This window comes from Rhinoderma darwinii, chromosome 13, assembly GCF_050947455.1.
Source record: "Rhinoderma darwinii isolate aRhiDar2 chromosome 13, aRhiDar2.hap1, whole genome shotgun sequence".
Classification (NCBI taxonomy): domain Eukaryota; kingdom Metazoa; phylum Chordata; class Amphibia; order Anura; family Rhinodermatidae; genus Rhinoderma; species Rhinoderma darwinii.
The window spans coordinates 9389193-9408368 of record NC_134699.1 but is presented as its reverse complement, the minus strand read 5'-3'; the positions used below and the strand labels follow the sequence as shown (position 1 = coordinate 9408368).

The following is a 19176-nucleotide window of genomic DNA, read 5'->3' as shown; positions in this document are numbered from 1 at the left end:
AAAAAGGACTAGAATAGGACATGCAGTGTGTTTCATGCAGCGGAAACACGAAGGGGGGGGGGGCTCTGGGCCCCATAGCAACCGCCGTGGCTGCTGCAGCGGTAGTTACACCACTGATTGATCTGAAATTTTTGCGGATGCAAAAACACGATGCAGGCCACATCGCTATATTGTTATACATCATATACATAGTTATTGCTGCACAATGAACACAAAGAAAACCATCATTAAAAGAACTGAAGTTATCTTTTGATGCATTTGACATGTAAGAGATGTAAGTATAATGTAGTAATAGTGTCCTGTGTGTGGGTGAGGAGAGTACCGCGGAGTCCATGGCTACCATGAGTAGGAGGATGACACAAGATGATGAGGCAGAAATGAAGTATTCTTAAACATCTATTTCTACTGATCCTATGTCTCCTGTACATCTCTACTGACGTGGACATGGAATATAACCCACCTAAAGAGCAACCCCAGTCACGTCAGTGCAGCAAAAACAGTCATGTACATAGCATATGCCAAATATCTTCACTAGAGTAACTATGTCCTATATATGGGTACCATGTCACAGCACTATACTATATGGACCCCCATAACAATGGCACAATGCCCCCAGTAATCCAGTACCAACAACAGTGACAGCTACGATACCGCCAGAAAGCCACAGTGCCACCAGTAATCCAAAGGGTCTCAGTGCCAACCGCAGTGCCCCCATGCCAGCCACAGTACCATGCTATCACAGTGTCTTTAGTAGGGCAATAATATGTGACAGATTTTCTGTTCCACCCTACACTAGGTATACCGCCCATCTTCTTTGAGAAGACTACTTTACAATGCAATTTTGGGAGGTCGTCTCAAAGAGGTTCATATATTAATTGTATTATATTATATTATTTTATTTTAATGTTCTTCCAACAGGTGTACGGCAATAGAATGTCCACCAGGTGTCGCTATACTCCTTATTTTCAAACCAAATCTTCCTGCAGTACTTATAAGCCACCACTAGATGTCGCTATTGCGTGTAGTACCTCTTTCCTCCAGCACAGGCAGCAGTCCTCCGGTGTTTCACGGTAGTGGCCGCTACGATGGGTGAAACGGAGACCGGGGAAGGAGCTGTGGAGAGGACGGAGCCGGCCCCTGGACCCCCGGCGGAGGAGCCGGTGCTGTGGAGCCCGGAGGTAGAAGTGTGCTTGTTTCACGCCATGCTCGGGCACAAACCCGTCGGTGAGTAAAGGCCGCAGCTGATCCCCGTGCTGGAGTAGATGACCTACCCGAGAAGGATGAGGGGGAGCGGGGAGAGGTGTGCAGACAGCCCGGGGGCTTGATAGCGGGGGTCACCTGGTTTCTTCTTAATAAATTTACTTCTATGTACCCCAGAAATTATTCAGATTAATAATAGTGATAATAATGACCCCCGGAAACAATAGAGATTGTATTATTATCAGAGCAGAGGTGACGCATGCTCAGTACACACCATGTCATACATCCCATAATAACACTATAAAGAGCCTGCAAGTGTCAGACATCCCATAATAATTCACCATGAAGTGCCCACCATGTCAGCCATCCCATAGTAACACCCTATGAAATGCCCCGCCATCCCATAGTAACACCCTATGAAGTGCCCCGCCATCCCATAGTAACACCCTATGAAGTGCCCCGCCATCCCATAGTAACACCCTATGAAGTGCCCCGCCATCCCATAGTAACACCCTATGAAATGCCCCGCCATCCCATAGTAACACCCTATGAAGTGCCCCGCCATCCCATAGTAACACCCTATGAAGTGCCCCGCCATCCCATAGTAACACCCTATGAAGTGCCCCGCCATCCCATAGTAACACCCTATGAAGTGCCCCGCCATCCCATAGTAACACCCTATGAAGTGCCCCGCCATCCCATAGTAACACCCTATGAAGTGCCCCGCCATCCCATAGTAACACCCTATGAAGTGCCCCGCCATCCCATAGTAACACCCTATGAAGTGCCCCGCCATCCCATAGTAACCCGCTATGAAGTGCCCCGCCATCCCATAGTAACCCGCTATGAAGTGCCCCGCCATCCCATAGTAACCCGCTATGAAGTGCCCCGCCATCCCATAGTAACCCGCTATGAAGTGCCCCGCCATCCCATAGTAACCCGCTATGAAGTGCCCCGCCATCCCATAGTAACCCGCTATGAAGTGCCCCGCCATCCCATAGTAACACCCTATGAAGTGCCCCGCCATCCCATAGTAACACCCTATGAAATGCCCCGCCATCCCATAGTAACACCCTATGAAGTGCCCCGCCATCCCATAGTAACACCCTATGAAGTGCCCCGCCATCCCATAGTAACACCCTATGAAGTGCCCCGCCATCCCATAGTAACACCCTATGAAGTGCCCCGCCATCCCATAGTAACACCCTATGAAGTGCCCCGCCATCCCATAGTAACACCCTATGAAGTGCCCCGCCATCCCATAGTAACCCGCTATGAAGTGCCCCGCCATCCCATAGTAACCCGCTATGAAGTGCCCCGCCATCCCATAGTAACCCGCTATGAAGTGCCCCGCCATCCCATAGTAACCCGCTATGAAGTGCCCCGCCATCCCATAGTAACCCGCTATGAAGTGCCCCGCCATCCCATAGTAACCCGCTATGAAGTGCCCCGCCATCCCATAGTAACCCGCTATGAAGTGCCCCGCCATCCCATAGTAACCCGCTATGAAGTGCCCCGCCATCCCATAGTAACCCGCTATGAAGTGCCCCGCCATCCCATAGTAACCCGCTATGAAGTGCCCCGCCATCCCATAGTAACCCGCTATGAAGTGCCCCGCCATCCCATAGTAACCCGCTATGAAGTGCCCCGCCATCCCATAGTAACCCGCTATGAAGTGCCCCGCCATCCCATAGTAACCCGCTATGAAGTGCCCCGCCATCCCATAGTAACCCGCTATGAAGTGCCCCGCCATCCCATAGTAACCCGCTATGAAGTGCCCCGCCATCCCATAGTAACCCGCTATGAAGTGCCCCGCCATCCCATAGTAACCCGCTATGAAGTGCCCCGCCATCCCATAGTAACCCGCTATGAAGTGCCCCGCCATCCCATAGTAACCCGCTGTGAAGTGCCCCGCCATCCCATAGTAACCCGCTGTGAAGTGCCCCGCCATCCCATAGTAACCCGCTGTGAAGTGCCCCGCCATCCCATAGTAACCCGCTGTGAAGTGCCCCGCCATCCCATAGTAACCCGCTGTGAAGTGCCCCGCCATCCCATAGTAACCCGCTGTGAAGTGCCCCGCCATCCCATAGTAACCCGCTGTGAAGTGCCCCGCCATCCCATAGTAACCCGCTGTGAAGTGCCCCGCCATCCCATAGTAACCCGCTGTGAAGTGCCCCGCCATCCCATAGTAACCCGCTGTGAAGTGCCCCGCCATCCCATAGTAACCCGCTGTGAAGTGCCCCGCCATCCCATAGTAACCCGCTGTGAAGTGCCCCGCCATCCCATAGTAACCCGCTGTGAAGTGCCCCGCCATCCCATAGTAACCCGCTGTGAAGTGCCCCGCCATCCCATAGTAACCCGCTGTGAAGTGCCCCGCCATCCCATAGTAACCCGCTGTGAAGTGCCCCGCCATCCCATAGTAACCCGCTGTGAAGTGCCCCGCCATCCCATAGTAACCCGCTGTGAAGTGCCCCGCCATCCCATAGTAACACCCTGTGAAGTGCCCCGCCATCCCATAGTAACACGCTGTGAAGTGCCCCGCCATCCCATAGTAACCCGCTGTGAAGTGCTCAGCCATCCCATAGTAACCCGCTGTGAAGTGCTCAGCCATCCCATAGTAACCCGCTGTGAAGTGCTCAGCCATCCCATAGTAACACCCTGTGAAGTGCCCCGCCATCCCATAGTAGCCCGCTGTGAAGTGCCCCGCCATCCCATAGTAGCCCGCTGTGAAGTGCCCCGCCATCCCATAGTAGCCCGCTGTGAAGTGCCCCGCCATCCCATAGTAGCCCGCTGTGAAGTGCCCCGCCATCCCATAGTAGCCCGCTGTGAAGTGCCCCGCCATCCCATAGTAGCCCGCTGTGAAGTGCCCCGCCATCCCATAGTAGCCCGCTGTGAAGTGCCCCGCCATCCCATAGTAGCCCGCTGTGAAGTGCCCCGCCATCCCATAGTAGCCCGCTGTGAAGTGCCCCGCCATCCCATAGTAGCCCGCTGTGAAGTGCCCCGCCATCCCATAGTAGCCCGCTGTGAAGTGCCCCGCCATCCCATAGTAGCCCGCTGTGAAGTGCCCCGCCATCCCATAGTAGCCCGCTGTGAAGTGCCCCGCCATCCCATAGTAGCCCGCTGTGAAGTGCCCCGCCATCCCATAGTAGCCCGCTGTGAAGTGCCCCGCCATCCCATAGTAGCCCGCTGTGAAGTGCCCCGCCATCCCATAGTAGCCCGCTGTGAAGTGCCCCGCCATCCCATAGTAGCCCGCTGTGAAGTGCCCCGCCATCCCATAGTAGCCCGCTGTGAAGTGCCCCGCCATCCCATAGTAGCCCGCTGTGAAGTGCCCCGCCATCCCATAGTAGCCCGCTGTGAAGTGCCCCGCCATCCCATAGTAGCCCGCTGTGAAGTGCCCCGCCATCCCATAGTAGCCCGCTGTGAAGTGCCCCGCCATCCCATAGTAGCCCGCTGTGAAGTGCCCCGCCATCCCATAGTAGCCCGCTGTGAAGTGCCCCGCCATCCCATAGTAGCCCGCTGTGAAGTGCCCCGCCATCCCATAGTAGCCCGCTGTGAAGTGCCCCGCCATCCCATAGTAGCCCGCTGTGAAGTGCCCCGCCATCCCATAGTAGCCCGCTGTGAAGTGCCCCGCCATCCCATAGTAGCCCGCTGTGAAGTGCCCCGCCATCCCATAGTAGCCCGCTGTGAAGTGCCCCGCCATCCCATAGTAGCCCGCTGTGAAGTGCCCCGCCATCCCATAGTAGCCCGCTGTGAAGTGCCCCGCCATCCCATAGTAGCCCGCTGTGAAGTGCCCCGCCATCCCATAGTAGCCCGCTGTGAAGTGCCCCGCCATCCCATAGTAACACGCTGTGAAGTGCCCCGCCATTGCCATGACTCCCGAGCGTCTCCTGTCTCCCTGCTGCAGGTGTGAACAGACACTTCCACATGATCTGTATTCGGGATAAGTTCAGCCAGAACATCGGCCGGCAGATCTCATCCAGGGTGATCTGGGAACATCTGCGCACCATGTATGACATGCAGGCCCTGGTGAGTACATGTGATGTCACCCAGCTTTCCCAAGGCCCTGACCGGCACAACAAATCCATCTCGTGACATTCAGGGACTGAGCGCTCCTCTTTATCATTTTCCTTTCTCAGCATGAATCCGAGATCCTTCCTTTCCCAAATTCCGAGAAAAACTTTATTCTGCCCGAAGAAATTATTCAGGAAGTGAAAGAGGGTGAGTAGCAGTGAGAGGCTGTGTGGCGGCATCCCTGTAATCCGGCATCCGATCCTCCAGACCAGCTGATAATCCGGCACCTACCAGATTCTACAAGTCGCCATAAACATATTTTGTTTTTATTGGTGGAGCCGTCTCTTTTCAGTGGTGACTGGTAGACTTGTCATCTGTCGTTTGGGTGAAACAGGGATTCAACCTGCCCGTTCTATTGGTTTTTCGGAGATAAGCGGCTCCAAAAATGCAGGCGCCGCTTATCTAAAAAAATATATATATTTATTTGAGATAATTATTGTCGGTAATGTTTTAGGTAAAGTGACGACAGAGGACGACATCAAAGAAGAGACGAAGGAAGACGTAGATCTGCACTCCGCGCCCGATGAAGGTGAGTCCTGTGTTGTAACCCAGCTTTCCTAGAGTCCTGAACATCAGAGTGGAGTGATAACCCCTGTGATTTCACGTCCTCTTCTTACGCGCTTTCAGCTTTTACAAACTCTTCGACGACTTCAGGGAAGACCGCGGACAAACCCAGCAAAGAGAAGGAGAGGACGCTGTCAGAGTCCGGCTCCAAGGAGTCCGGCGATAAGCGGAAGCGGAGCCGCCTCACCGAGAAGGTCGTCAACGCCAACAGCAATCCGTCGAGTCCCAACGCCAACAAGCGGAGACGTACGTAAGGATGAGATCCAGCGCTCCGGCTTGTAGGACGTCCCGACGTGGCCTCATCCGCCTGCCAAGTCTCCCGTTACCGCTGACGCGTTGTGATCGGTAACCGCATACGTTTCGGGGGAGCGGCCTCTGTTCTAGTTTTAAGACTGAGAAGTTGAGGCTTTTGTGTCAGGGTCACGGAGTCTTCTGCGATCGCTTGGCACAAACCCTTTCTGTTTGGGGAGGGGGGCAGGCCCTCTGGTTTGAGGTTTTCTTAGCTATAGATAGTTGTTAAAGGGGGATTCCACATTCCCCTAAATACGGGTTCAGACTGAGCGTCTTTTTGGTGCTTACACGTTGTAATATAATTGGGGTCGATAGGGCTCCCCGTCACATCCCTGTTCCCCTTCATAGCAGACCCCATTAATATTGGTTGGTGCTCAATCTTTTAACTCCCTGCCGAAGAAAAGTGGACTGCCCCTTTAAGCTGCGGAAAAACAACAAATGTCCGTAGTGCAAGGAGATTATGGGAAATCTTACTGCCATGAACGTCATTTAAAGGGAAGGACGGACTTTGTAATGTTTCTCCAGTTCTGCTCCGCTTCCCTCCACAATAATGTCGTCCATAATGATGTCATGCGACTACGGCCCTCAGCCATTGGCCTCTTTGGTCACATGACGTCATTATGTATGGATCTAAACGCTGGAGTGGCGGGAACCGGAGCGGAATTTAAAGGGCTTCCACACGTGTATGAAGAGACAGAATCCTGAAGTAGTAGTCCTATTATAGATTGGTTGTAAGACTACAACTCCCAGCATTCGATTTAGTCAGGCCTGCCAAGGTTACATTGCATCTTAGGAAAAGTTTTAAAGCTACAGGCCGGTCCGCTGTAGATATCCCTGAGCTGTAGTGGACACCAGCGCCTGGTGCCTTGAATTTTATAGGAACTTTGTATTATAAGTAGATCCTCGGAGGCTCGTACCCCGTTCTCTAGGATGACCCCCCCCCCCCCCCCCCCGACGTGCTCAGCGCAGGACTGCAGCAATATTTAATGTTTTTAATGTTTTATAAGTGTTTTCTATATAAACCACTTCCAAGGTGTGTCGTCTCCTGGATTTCTTTCCTACATATAGGACCGGACTGGTCAGGATTTACAGTAACGTAGCCCCGGATTGTGTAGAGAAGAGCTAGTGTGTGGGTTCACTTATTAAAGGGGTATCCCCAGATATGCCCTAATTGTCTGATAGATGAAGGTACCAGATTCTGGGACCCACAGGTGTCCCACGACCCCCATCCTGCCTGGAGAGGTAGCCCTAGGCCGCCGCATCCAGACGGGGGATTCTGTAAACGGACAAACTCGCCGAGATCCGCTGTTTCCGCAGCTCCCATAGAAGTGAAAGGGAGTGTGGAGCAGAGTCAGCTCAGCTGTTTCCGTAATTCTCGGCCTCCTCACCACTGATTCTCCGCAGTGGGACCCGCATCTATCAGACATTTATGATATGTCTTGTGGGAATATCTCTAAGAAACGGTAATTCTGCCATTTAAGACCATGAAGGTTCAATAAGGGATCTGTCTTTTAAAGGGGTTGTCCGAGACACCATCATATTTTCAAAAACCCCTTTAATGCATGTAATTTATAAATGTAAGTATATTACAAATGTATTTACATTTATAAATTACATGGCATTAAAGGGGTTTTTGAAAATATGATGGTATCTTGGACAACCCCTTAAAGCTTCCATTTAGGTTGTTTAAGATTATTTTAAAAAAAAAATTTTTTTTCTCTGTTCAAGAAACAGCGCCACTCCAGTCCATAGGTTGTGTCTGGTATTGCAGCAAAGCTCCATTGAAGAAGATAAGGCTGAGCTGCAATATGACACACCAACGCTATGCTTTTTCTAGAGTAGAAAGCCGATCCTGTTTGCTAATTTCAGACAGACGTTTTAGGACTTCACACATAGAGGCCACAGCACGGCCATTAAAGTGTAGCTAAACGTTCAACAAACTTCTGACGTGTCATAGTGACATGTCAGAAGTTTGGATTGGTGGGGGTCCGAGCACGGAGACCCCCACCAATCACTAGATCGGTGTATGGATTCAATACAAAGTCTGAGCCCGTACTCCGATACATCGACTTTCCGGAAAAAGCTGAACAGACGCGAAGCGCTCACACGAGACCTTCAGCTGCTTTGTTCCAGCGATTGGTTTGGGTCTCCGTGCTCGGACCCCCACCAAGCCAAACTTCTGACATGTCACTATGTATGACATGTCAGAAGTTTGTCAAACGTTTAGCTACACTATAAGGCTGGGTTCACACGACCTATTTTCAGATGTAAACGAGGCGTATTATGCCTCGAATTACGCCTGAAAAGACGGCTCCAATACGTCGGCAAACATCTGCTCATTCATTTCAATGGGTTTGCCGATGTTCTGTGCAGACGACCTGTCATTTTACACGTCGCTGTCAAAAGACGGCTCGTAAAATTACAGCCTCGTCAAAAGAAGTGCAGGACACGTCTTGGGACGTAATTGAAGCCGTTTTTTCATTGACTCTATTGAAAACCGCTCCAAAAACGGGTGAAAAACGCGAGTTGCTCAAAAAACGTCTGAAAATCAGGTGCTGTTTTCCCTTGGATACAGCCCCGTATTTTCAGACGTTTTTGGCTCCGCGTGTGAACATACCCTTACAATCAATTTGAAAACTGTGCTGAATAGCGCTAACACCACATGTCTGTGCTTTTTTTAGCCGCTATGTGTGAACTCTCCTTAACATTTTTGCCGTTTTGGGACAATTTTCACACTTTAGTCACATGAAACCTGAACTCTAAAATAAAAATTCATATCGTGCCCTCACTCCTACACTAAGGATACATTCACATGGTTTTTTTTTAACGGCCCGTGAATAGCAGCCGTAAAAAAAACAGGACGTGTTTCACGGCCAGACGGCTCCCGTCAATGGATCAGTTTTTACCGGCCGTTTTTTCAGTAATCCATCCTTGTAACGGTCGTTGAAAACTGGTCATGGCCAAGGACTTCTTTGAGCGCTGATCCCAGGGAAGCCCCTGACCGCACTATCCATATATACAACTATGGAGTCCCCGGCCAGACGTTTTTGAGTTTGCGTGTGAACATACCCTAAAACTGAGAGGCAATATCCGAGGATGTGCCTCTGGCACAGCCTAATAGGCATATAGCCAGGGCAGGGCCCCCGGCTGCCATGGCAATACATCAGCGGCCCGTGATTGCTTTTGCGGGCCACCAATGGGTGACAGAGGGTGCTCGCTCCCTCCTTCTGTCAACAAATTAAATGCTGCAGTCGCTATTGACCGCAGCATTTAAGGGGTTAAACGGTCGCGATCTAAGTAAACTTTGATCGCTACCGTTGGAGCAAGAGCCCGGCTGTCATCAGACAGCCGAGCTCCGGCCCGTGCAGGACTTAGGCCTCATGCACACGACCGTATTTTCATCTGTCTGTAAATACGGATCTGTAGTCATCTGCAACTTATCCGCATATAGGAAACGGTATTCGCAAATGCGGTCCGTAGTGCATCCGTATATACGGATCCGCAAAAAGAAAACCACAAATATGTGTAATATCTGCAAACCTGGCATCGCCTAGCAACTATTCCGGAATTACGGACGGCTACAGGTGCACATCCGTAGCCGCCCATACTTACGAAAACGCCCATAGACTCCTAAGGGGAGTCCGTGCCGTAATTATGGACAAGAATAGGACACCCATCCGGAAAAATACGGAAAGGTGTCCATAGCCCATAGAAATGAATGGGTCCATGGTTACGGATGAAAAATTTGGTTGTGTGCATGGGGCCTTATACTAGGGTGCCGTGAAAAGGTTTATTGGTGGTCACGAAGGGGTTATAGACCGTTCTACCTATGTCTACACACACAGACCAAAAATCTCCACAATCGACAGCTGCAGGGCTTGTTACAGTTATCAGAGCTGTGCCTTGTAACGAGCCATGCACCACATGAGTGGGATGGATTTTTTATTTTTTTTATGTAGTAAACAATAAAAGTTCCTACTGAATGACAGCAAGCAGAGATCTAGAAACCTGCAAATATATTGAAAAATGGTATAACTTTTAATTACGCAAAGAAGCAGCTCCATTTGCTGAAACCGGAATACCCCTTTAAGTAGTCCCTGGCCTACTGTAAGGTATAACGCTGATTATATACAGACCACAGCAGGGACTACTACTGTCCATACCTAGAAGAACTTCTCGTGTTGTCACTGTCCACTCGCTACACTGGATTGGTAAGTGACTGGAGGATGGTAGGGATAATACAGACACTGGCACAGTGTCCCCAAAACTATAACTCCCAGCATTCCCTGACAGCCAACACCAAGTTGTGAATCCGGGCTTAAAGGGTTATTCCCATTACACATAGTGATGGCGTGTACTATCACTTTGCGATCGGTAAGGTTCCGCGTGCCGGCACTCCCAGCTATCGCGAGTTTGAGGGGGTGGCTTTAGCGCTGCGGCTCCTTCACTTTTTTCATTCGAGTGGATGGGGTTGTGCTGCAGTTCCCTGCGCAGCTGCAAGCACCGCTGTGCGGGGAAAATGTAGAAGTGGACACAGCGCTAAATTAGCAATGCGGCACCTTCGTTCTCAGGATCGGTGGGGAAACTGTCAGTTGGACTCCGACTGACAGCAAAGCGATGGCATATTCCAGTGATAAGATGGAGTAACCCTTTAAGGATATATTCAAGGGGTATTCTGATGATAGACATTGTGTCAATGGGCAGAATAAGGGTCTGTGTCCCCCTGGCGCGCCTTAGAGCCTGGCAGCGAGGGCTAGGAGAAGTGTGGGTGATTGAGACCCGAGTGGTCCCACTGACTGAATAGTGCTGCAGCTACTGTATCCAAAAATCGTAAACTTGATGGACAGATTAGACTATGGGGGGGATAACGTCATTAAGGATCCGTCAACTAGATCAAAACAGATTTGTCGTATCCATCATGAATTCCGTAGTAACAGAAGCCGTGACGACAGTGTGAACAGGGCCTTAAATATTCATAGTACCAACTACAGTCACAATACGAATAACAGATCAGTCAACAGCAGCTTGATCGTGGTTTCCAGGTCAAAACAGGAGCTTTTATACTACACTGCACCAAAAAATAGAAGAACAACCAGGGAATTTGGCTTGAGAGGCCCAGGGGGAGGTTCTGTGTGTAATGTAATCTTAGACTCCGTCCCTTCTTTATAATCCTCCGTCTCCTGGGTTTCACTTTCTGTTAGCAACGAAAAAACAAAGTAAGTTCCGTATGGGACAGATGGCCACCAAGTCCAAGAAAAAGGTCTCCCCCAAACCTCATGTACAGTGGGAGCCGGACTATGACTCCACCTGGGAGGAGGAGGATGAGAGATCGAGGAAACAGAGACCCCCAAAAAATCAGGTATGTGGAGGGTCTACATTGATATCTGTGAGATAAGTGTCATAACAAGGGGTACACGGTCACCCCAATATTGTCATGTATATTCTATGGGAAGTGCTATATGATCAACTTTTCTGTGGTCTCCGACCAGTGGCATTCCAGCTGCAGCAAAACTACAACTCCCAGCATGGCATACCAGTCTTCGGCTGTCAGGGCATTCTGGGAGTTGTAGTTTTGCAACAGTTTGAGAACAAGGAGCTGAACTAATATTTAAATTCGTTACTATACGTTATAATGGTCTGATTAGCCGCTAGTATTTTCAGCATCGGATTTATTTTGGCTCCGCCCAGTTCGGCGCACTTTACCTTTCCGATAAGCAGATTGTAAAGAAATAGGGCGCGACGTTGTTTGTGTTTAAGGTCTAAGCTCAAAGTCTCATCTCCACGTACTGTTCGGTAGACTACAATCTGTTGTTCCCTGTAAGGCCCTGTTCACACTGAGTTTTTTTCAGCGCAAACCGTGTCGGAAACCGCGCCAAAAGCATCCGAAAATGCCTCCCATTGATTTCAATAAGAGGCGGAGGCGTTGCTTACGGGAAAAAGAAGCGACATGCCCTATCTTCGGGCGTTTACGTCTCTGACATTGACATCAATGGGAGGCAGAGAAAGCGTTTTTTGCTGCGCTTTTGCCCGTGGCGCTTAATGGGCGCGAGCGAAAAACGCGGCACACGTCGTGCAGGCAGATCAAAATCTGCCTCAAAATTCCAAACTGAATTTTGAGGCAGAATTTTCTGCCTGCAAAAAAACTGGCCTTGTTGTCTGTAGCAACCAATCACATTGCAGCTTTCATTTTCCCGTGCAGCTTACAAAATGAAAGCTGCACTGTGATTGGTTGCTGTGGGCAACAAGGCATATTTATTGTGTGTGACCATTTTTGGCGTAAATGCTGCAATTTCTTTATAGGCACATTGAGTGTGCTACACAAATGCGCAATTTTTTGCCATTTTTTCTCTTTTAGCCCCAAAATTTATAAAAGAACATTGGGCGTGATCTTGCTGGAGATGTAGTTTACGGTCAAATGGAGAGAGTAAAAACCGCCAATATACATAGCACATGTATAAACATAGGCAGACATTTCTAAAATACGCCACATTAAATAAGAGTCGTGTGGCTTTAAATAAATTAGGCGTAAGTCTCGCCATCTTCCCAATCTAAATACGCCCCACTAGAGAGGGGTGTAGCGAATATATTATACCACATCTGCCATTTTAATACATTTGGCGCAATTTACAACATTTTTGCTGACTCGGAAATAACGTTTATTTGAGTTTCATTTATCTGAATTGTCAGCCAGAAAAACAGGCCTCGTTGCCCATAGCAACCAATCAGAGCTCAGCTTTCATTACTTAATCGGCTCTGAAGAAATGAAAGCTGTGCTGTGATTGGTTGTTATGGCCACATTATAAGCACAACCCCTGTGCAGCCAGAAATGCCTCTTTTATGCAAATTTACAAGCCCCACCTCTTTAGGGGCACATTTGCGGAACAGTCCAGTAAAAAACAGGGACTATTAGGACTGGAGGAAGGACAACAGGCAAAATGGTTACACCGACCCACATTTATCATGCAATATTTAAAACGCAACGTGCAGAAAATGTACTGTCAAATTTGCGACTTTTCTCGCCACTCACCAAATTTGGAAAGCGGTGATAAAAGTGGGCGTGGTCTCTAGGGAGCGTAGTCAAATTCATCAAGTAGAAGGCCTGAGAATGGCGCAAAATTTCCCACAAATCACCTGCTCAAAGCAACTAGAGCAAAATGCTTCAAATTTATTAATGCCCCGTTGAATGAATTTGGCGCAAATCACTCCAACTATCTCATTTACAAAGACTGGTGTAAAATTCGTAAATGTTGGCCAGGGTGTAACGTCTAGCGCAAGGCCTGAGAGGGCGGGACATGACACTGGTATTTTCTCTTGAATTCCTGTGTCATGCCCCGCCCCCTCAGGACCTGCACTAGGCATAACCGTGTATAGCTCTTGCTTGGAGAATTCCTTTAACACTTTCAACTGAGGCTTTTTCTATCTCTTCTTGCCGCATTATTTTTTTACGCATACTTTTAGGTGGAGAACTTCCTTTAATTTTTTTCTCTTTCTCCGACAGTTTCATTTTACAGATCCAAGATGCGTTCCCTCAAGGGATCTCCAGATGTACAGACGCAGTTACCCACAAAACGTAAGACCCTATGATAAACCTGCTATGTTATTTGTCCTACTGTCAGTGGCCTACGCGGAAGAGAAGGTGGGCCCCTTATCACAGATCAAACTTGACCCCAATTATGGGCCGGGTAGTGCCACTGAGAGCAGAAGTGCCTGCCGTCTGCTTCCTCTTCCATGACCCTTGGTCCAATTCCCCATACCCTTGTTTGCTAAAAATGTAGTTCTTCTTGAAAGGAGAGTCCTGAATAGGTTCTCGCCATTGAAAAGCAAAGGGAATGGGACCGTCCAGGACTAGGCCCCTCCAAGGGCCCCTGGAAGAGAGCAATATCACTAGAGAATATATTATTACCCTCTTCCTGGCAAGCAGCCCCCTCCGTCTCTAAAATAAATTCTAGTTATACCAATCCTAGAGAATCCCCCCCCCCCCCTGGGAGAAGGGGGTGCCATAGGAAAGCCCTTTATGCAAATAAAATGGAGCTGGTCCCCTTTAAGAACACTTTCCTTAATGTTTACATTTCTATATTTAGAGTTTATTTTTGTGAACATGTGACTTTTTGTTTTTTCTTTATATCCCCTTAGCAAGTCATAGCAAAAGAACAGTCGTCCCCATCCTCAATAGTAAGTTGTTTTGGCGGTGATGACCGTGTCAAAAACGACAGATATTACAGGGTAAGTTTTCTTAATTTATGTCCCACCGCTAATCCCCCCCCAAAAAAAAGAACTTTTTCCTGTTTATGCTTTCAGAAGTGGCTGTCTGACCATAGCCAGCCATATTGGCTCTCACGGGGCTATCCTCCCGGTCACTGAGTCACCCGTAGGGCTCTCCCCTCCCGCTCTCACATTTCCCTGGTAATCAAAACACTATCCCTTTCTGCCTGTAGAGTGTGAAACATGATAAATGAAGAATGCTGGGAAGTTTAATTCAATGGTGACATATGTGATTGAGGAAGTAGCTAACTTCTCCTCCTAACTTGGATTTCAATAGAAATCAATATGGCTGGCAGCTGGTCGTGGGTTAGCAATTAAATTTTTCGGACCATGATGCAATGCTACATTATTGTTTTGTTACCTCTGTACTCTTCTTTTTAGGATAAGACTTCAAACCTTACACCAAATCTGGACTTCTACCAAAACAAGGAGCCCTTCAAGCCAAATGGTCAGTGCGGGTTGGTATTGGCCCTTGAGTCGAGTGGTCAATATCCTATTTAGCCATTGCTTAGTTATATGTCTTGGCAGAAAGCTACATGACCAGCAATATGGCCACCGTGATAGCTCCTACAGGATTGTCGCCCGGATTTCCTAAGCCACTTAATGGCAAACCTTCCAAATTATGCAGTTAAAAATCGTGTGGACTTCTGTGATGTACTGCGGTCCCTATGGGATGGAAAGTATGACCCTATCTGTGTCTTGCAGGGGTATACATAGAAGAACTACTTACTAAATGGAAGTCCGACTACTACAGATTGGAGAGGAGTCATACCTACATCCAATGGTAAGTTTATCCAGCTAAAAAAATATATATATATTTTATGGGAGCCATTATAGTAGCCATAGAGGTTGTGACCCAGCCTTCTATAGACTCTAAATGATATATATATCTATTTGTTAGGCAAAGTTAAAATTTCCCCCTGATCTCCTTCTGTTGTATATGTGTCAGTCTTCACTGTAATTCTGGAATTATATTCATGAACCACGAAGGACACTCTAGGTCCCTCCCAGGGACAAAGACGTTGTGAAAAGACGCAGAAGCAGCTAAATATAAATAGTAAAATATAAACTTGATAGTGGCAAAAATGTGATTTATCGAAATGGTAAAATGGGTGTTTAGTATCTTGTTTTTTTTTGTTGACATATGGCACAAAGCCTGAGGCTGCACTACCGAGAGATTCTGATGACATGTCCCCGCTTCTGATTTCTGAGGAGTTGTCATGAAGACTTTGTATAGATTCAAATCGCCATTCACGTCTATGTAGATATTGATGTAGTTGGTGATTTAGACCCCACGAGATCTCCATGACATCGCCGCACCTGACAGAATTTAGAATCAGGACGTGTCACCTCTCAGTAGTGCAGCCTCAGGCATTGGGCCTATAACCAGCATAGACGTAAGATACTAATGTTTAGTTAATTTGATAGGCCCTCTTCACACAGAGTTTTGTGGCGCTGATTTTGACGCAGAAACCGCATCGGAATTAGCGCCAAAAAATGGTCTAAATGCCCCCCCCCCCTGATTTCAATGGGAGGCCGAGGCATTTTTTTTTTTTTCCCGTTCGGCTTTTGGCCGCTCGCAGGAAAAAAGTAGCATTTCCACCTCTGACTTCCCCGCGGCACTAGTTTCCGAGCGTTTTTTTCTGGGTTTCTTTCCCTCAGTCCTTGCGTTAGCTTCAATGGCCGCTGGCGAAAAATGCTGTGAAAACATGGGGAAAAAAGCGCAGGTAGTTCAAAATCTGCCTCAAAATTCCTGAAGGAATTCTGAGGCAGATTTTTTTCTGCCTGCAAGAACTGTGTGAACAGGGACTTATTGTGCTTTTTTCTGTAGGCTTTTTCCACTGCGGGAACGAGGTAGAAATGCAAGTGCCAAACCGCTGACTTTGAATGAGATCCAGGTACCTGACATTGATATGGCGACTATCATCTGGCTCAGAGACATAGACTAGGGACATATGCAGGATCTGTACCAGGGCCACTACCCGCCCCCCCCCCCCCTCTCACCACCCATTACATTCTATGTATAATGGTCTTCCTCCTCTTCCTGTGGTAGAGTGGCCTGTTGGGCCCGTGGGTCACCAGGGCCTACATGCAATTCCGCCCGCATAGCTATGGCACTGCCCCCATATTCTGTCCCATATTGATAAACTATGAAATGTTTTCTAGATCATGAAGAGAGACCGAGAAGTGCGGAGGAGATTTCTTGCGGCATACAGACTAATGCTGGAATTTTACGGAATCAAACTCCAGGACTGCGAGACTGGAAAGGTCACAAGGGAGAAAAACTGGATGGAAAGATTTTATAACTTGAACAAGTGAGTGAGGATACTTTGAATTATCATTTTCTCCTCTGCCTTCCCTCCTCCTACCCCATTCCATATTTTACCTCCCTATTCTTCTTCCCATTTTCTTTCTGTCTTCCTCCTCCTCCCTCCCTTCATTTGTCTTCCTTTCCTCCCTTTCTGTCCTTTCTTCCTTTCCTTACATCTATCGGAAGTTTCAGTTTTGTAGATCATTTCCAGTTGTGAGCAGGATTCTGGAGAGCTACTAAGGCACAGGAGAGGAAGCAGACTGTGCTCTGTGCAGCAGCATGCATGTCACAGGCAGTATGCAAATTTAAGCTTGCTACAGGGAAGAGAAGAGTTGATTGGTTGGCTGTAGCCTTACATCATCGACAGGAATAGGTAAGCAGTTTGGAGGAAATTCAGTTACAACAGCAGAAGGCACAAGCTCCTGTAGACAGATTTGCAGTTGTCACCCAGTGAATTATTAGAGAACTGTGGTTTTCACCGGAGTTCCCTTTTAAGCTCTTTGCTCTTCCATCACCCCCTCATCCTCTCCTTTCTCTTCTCATACCTCCCATATATATATATATAGGTGTTTTTTTCTCTCCATTGATAGCCACAGCCACAACAACCTGCGGATTACCCGGATACTCAAGTGTTTGGGGGAGATGGGCTTTGAACACTTCCAGGCCCCTCTGGTCTGTTTTTTCCTGGAGGAGACCTTATGTAATAACTACTTACCCAACGTGGCAAGGAGCGTCCTGGACTACTTCATTTTCACCGTGAAGGACAAGCAGGAGCGCAGAAAGCTGGTGCAGTTCGCCTGGGAGAACTACAAATCCCAGGAACCGTTTATCTGGGGACCGGTGGAGAAGCTCCAAAGTTACAGAAAAGGGACTGGGAGTGAGGGGAGGTCTGCAGGTAGGAATAGGAAGTTCAGTAGATAATTGAAACTCAAACAGGTAAATGTTACCGTTTCAGCATAATGGGCTCCATTTATAAAAAATGGTGCAGTCTGTGTGGCATGTGAAGGCTACCACTCCAATCTCAGCCATATAAACTCAAGACTATTCTCAATTTTAGGTAGACTAGCAACCATTTAATCTCTGTACTAAGTTATGTACCTAAGTGGTCACAGAAAATTGTGTCTGATGCACAGTTGACTGCCTCTCCATGCGACACAGACTTGTTTATGTTCCACCCACTCAGGAATTAGGAAATATGAGAAGACGACAAGGAATCTTGTAGAGTCGGGATGATTTGTTCTTATCAAGTTCGGCACAATAAAGGCAAATTCTGATCAAGTATTCTTCAATTCTCATAGTGATCCATGAAAACCAACTATTACTGGTGGAGATAGGGCATACATGCCCTAAAGGGGCAGGGGATCGAGCTCACATATTGGGGATCATATGAAGGGGGACTGGTGGCACTGGGCAAGACCACAGTCTTTTCTATCATCAGTGCAGAAGAGGAAGACCGGTGGAGTCTCCAGGTATGAAAGAGTTAATTGCTTCCCCACTAGACCACCAGGGATGCTACCATTAACCCCTGTATAATCTAGACCACTAAGTGTGATACTTAATAATGTTTTGACCACCCTAGACCACCAGGGATCATACCCATCAACCCCTTTACCACATTAGACCACCAGGAATATCACCATTACCACCTCCACTACTCAAGACCACCAGGGATGCTACCATTAACTCCTTCACCTCCTTAAAAGACCAAGTATGCTACTATTAACCCTCTACTACCCTGGAGCATTTAGCATGTTACCAGGAACTCTTTCACTACTCTAGACCACCGTGGATGTCACCATTAACCATTTCCACTACTGCAGACCACCAGGGGTGTTATCATTACCATCTTTATCACTACGGGACTAGAAACCATTCAAATTATTATCATGGACCCTCTCACTTATCATTGACTGCCATAGATATTAAATTTAATCCAAAATCACACTAGGGATAATATGTATTAACTCTAGGTCACTAGGACTCTTCAAAATGAAGTAGTAATCCACCCCAGACCAGGAATATAAGTATTAACCTCTAAGGTAAGTTGTTTTAGAGGTGTTCTCAATGTATACAAGTGGCATGGCGATCCTGAAAAACGTAAGTTTCTGCAAACTGATATATAGTTACACAATAGCTAGAGAAGACAATTACTTATGTAGTGTCAGCATGAGTGCCCGAGATGTCCCTCATACTGCCTGCCACAGATAACCCATCAAAGCCAGAGACGTCCCTCATACTGCCTGCTACAGATGCCACATCAAAGCCAGAGACGTCTTTCATAATGACTTCCGCAGATGCCACATCAGTGCCAGAGATAAACGTCATACTGCCTGCCACAGATGCCACATCAGTGCCAGAGACGTCCGTCATAGTGCCAGCCACATATAACCCATCAGTGCCAGGGCTATCCCTCATACTGCCTGCCACAGATGCCCCATCAGTGCCAGAGACGTCCCTCATACTGCCTGCCACAGATG

The 19176-nt window shown here is 48.1% G+C and overlaps 2 protein-coding genes across 3 annotated transcripts; both read left to right on the top strand.

Annotated features, from left to right (window-relative positions):
* Positions 1 to 1016: 1016 nt before the first annotated feature.
* Positions 1017 to 7162, top strand: MRGBP (MRG domain binding protein). The gene is made up of 5 exons (XM_075845227.1): positions 1017 to 1224; positions 5105 to 5226; positions 5337 to 5418; positions 5726 to 5800; positions 5899 to 7162. Exons 1-5 carry the CDS (start codon positions 1086 to 1088, stop codon positions 6087 to 6089), a joined length of 609 nt encoding a protein of 202 aa, XP_075701342.1. The 5' UTR covers positions 1017 to 1085; the 3' UTR covers positions 6090 to 7162.
* A 4159-nt stretch (positions 7163 to 11321) lies between these two features.
* LOC142665440 (opioid growth factor receptor-like protein 1) lies at positions 11322 to 17977 on the top strand. 2 transcript variants are annotated; one of them, XR_012851506.1, is made up of 8 exons: positions 11322 to 11485; positions 13625 to 13696; positions 14260 to 14349; positions 14770 to 14836; positions 15094 to 15172; positions 16220 to 16286; positions 16555 to 17072; positions 17290 to 17361. XR_012851506.1 is itself a non-coding variant. In XM_075845138.1 (8 exons), the coding sequence occupies exons 1-8, from the start codon at positions 11354 to 11356 to the stop codon at positions 17618 to 17620; spliced, it is 987 nt and encodes a 328-aa protein (XP_075701253.1). In that variant the 5' UTR covers positions 11322 to 11353; the 3' UTR covers positions 17621 to 17977. The 2 variants fall into 2 exon arrangements, 1 of the variants encoding a protein (XP_075701253.1); XM_075845138.1 differs by having other exon boundaries at positions 16555 to 16703; positions 17290 to 17977.
* The last annotated feature ends 1199 nt before the right edge of the window (positions 17978 to 19176 follow it).

Bases quoted from the DNA above. Each gene is read 5' to 3' on its own strand.
- MRGBP (XM_075845227.1), top strand. From the start codon at position 1,086: ATGGGTGAAACGGAGACCGGGGAAGGAGCTGTGGAGAGGACGGAGCCG. The intron at 5,227-5,336 runs GTGAGTACATGT...TTCCTTTCTCAG, and splicing joins TGTATGACATGCAGGCCCTG to CATGAATCCGAGATCCTTCC. The intron at 5,419-5,725 runs GTGAGTAGCAGT...GTAATGTTTTAG, and splicing joins TATTCAGGAAGTGAAAGAGG to GTAAAGTGACGACAGAGGAC.
- LOC142665440 (XM_075845138.1), top strand. From the start codon at position 11,354: ATGGGACAGATGGCCACCAAGTCCAAGAAAAAGGTCTCCCCCAAACCT. The intron at 13,697-14,259 runs GTAAGACCCTAT...ATATCCCCTTAG, and splicing joins GACGCAGTTACCCACAAAAC to CAAGTCATAGCAAAAGAACA. The intron at 14,350-14,769 runs GTAAGTTTTCTT...TCTTCTTTTTAG, and splicing joins AAAACGACAGATATTACAGG to GATAAGACTTCAAACCTTAC.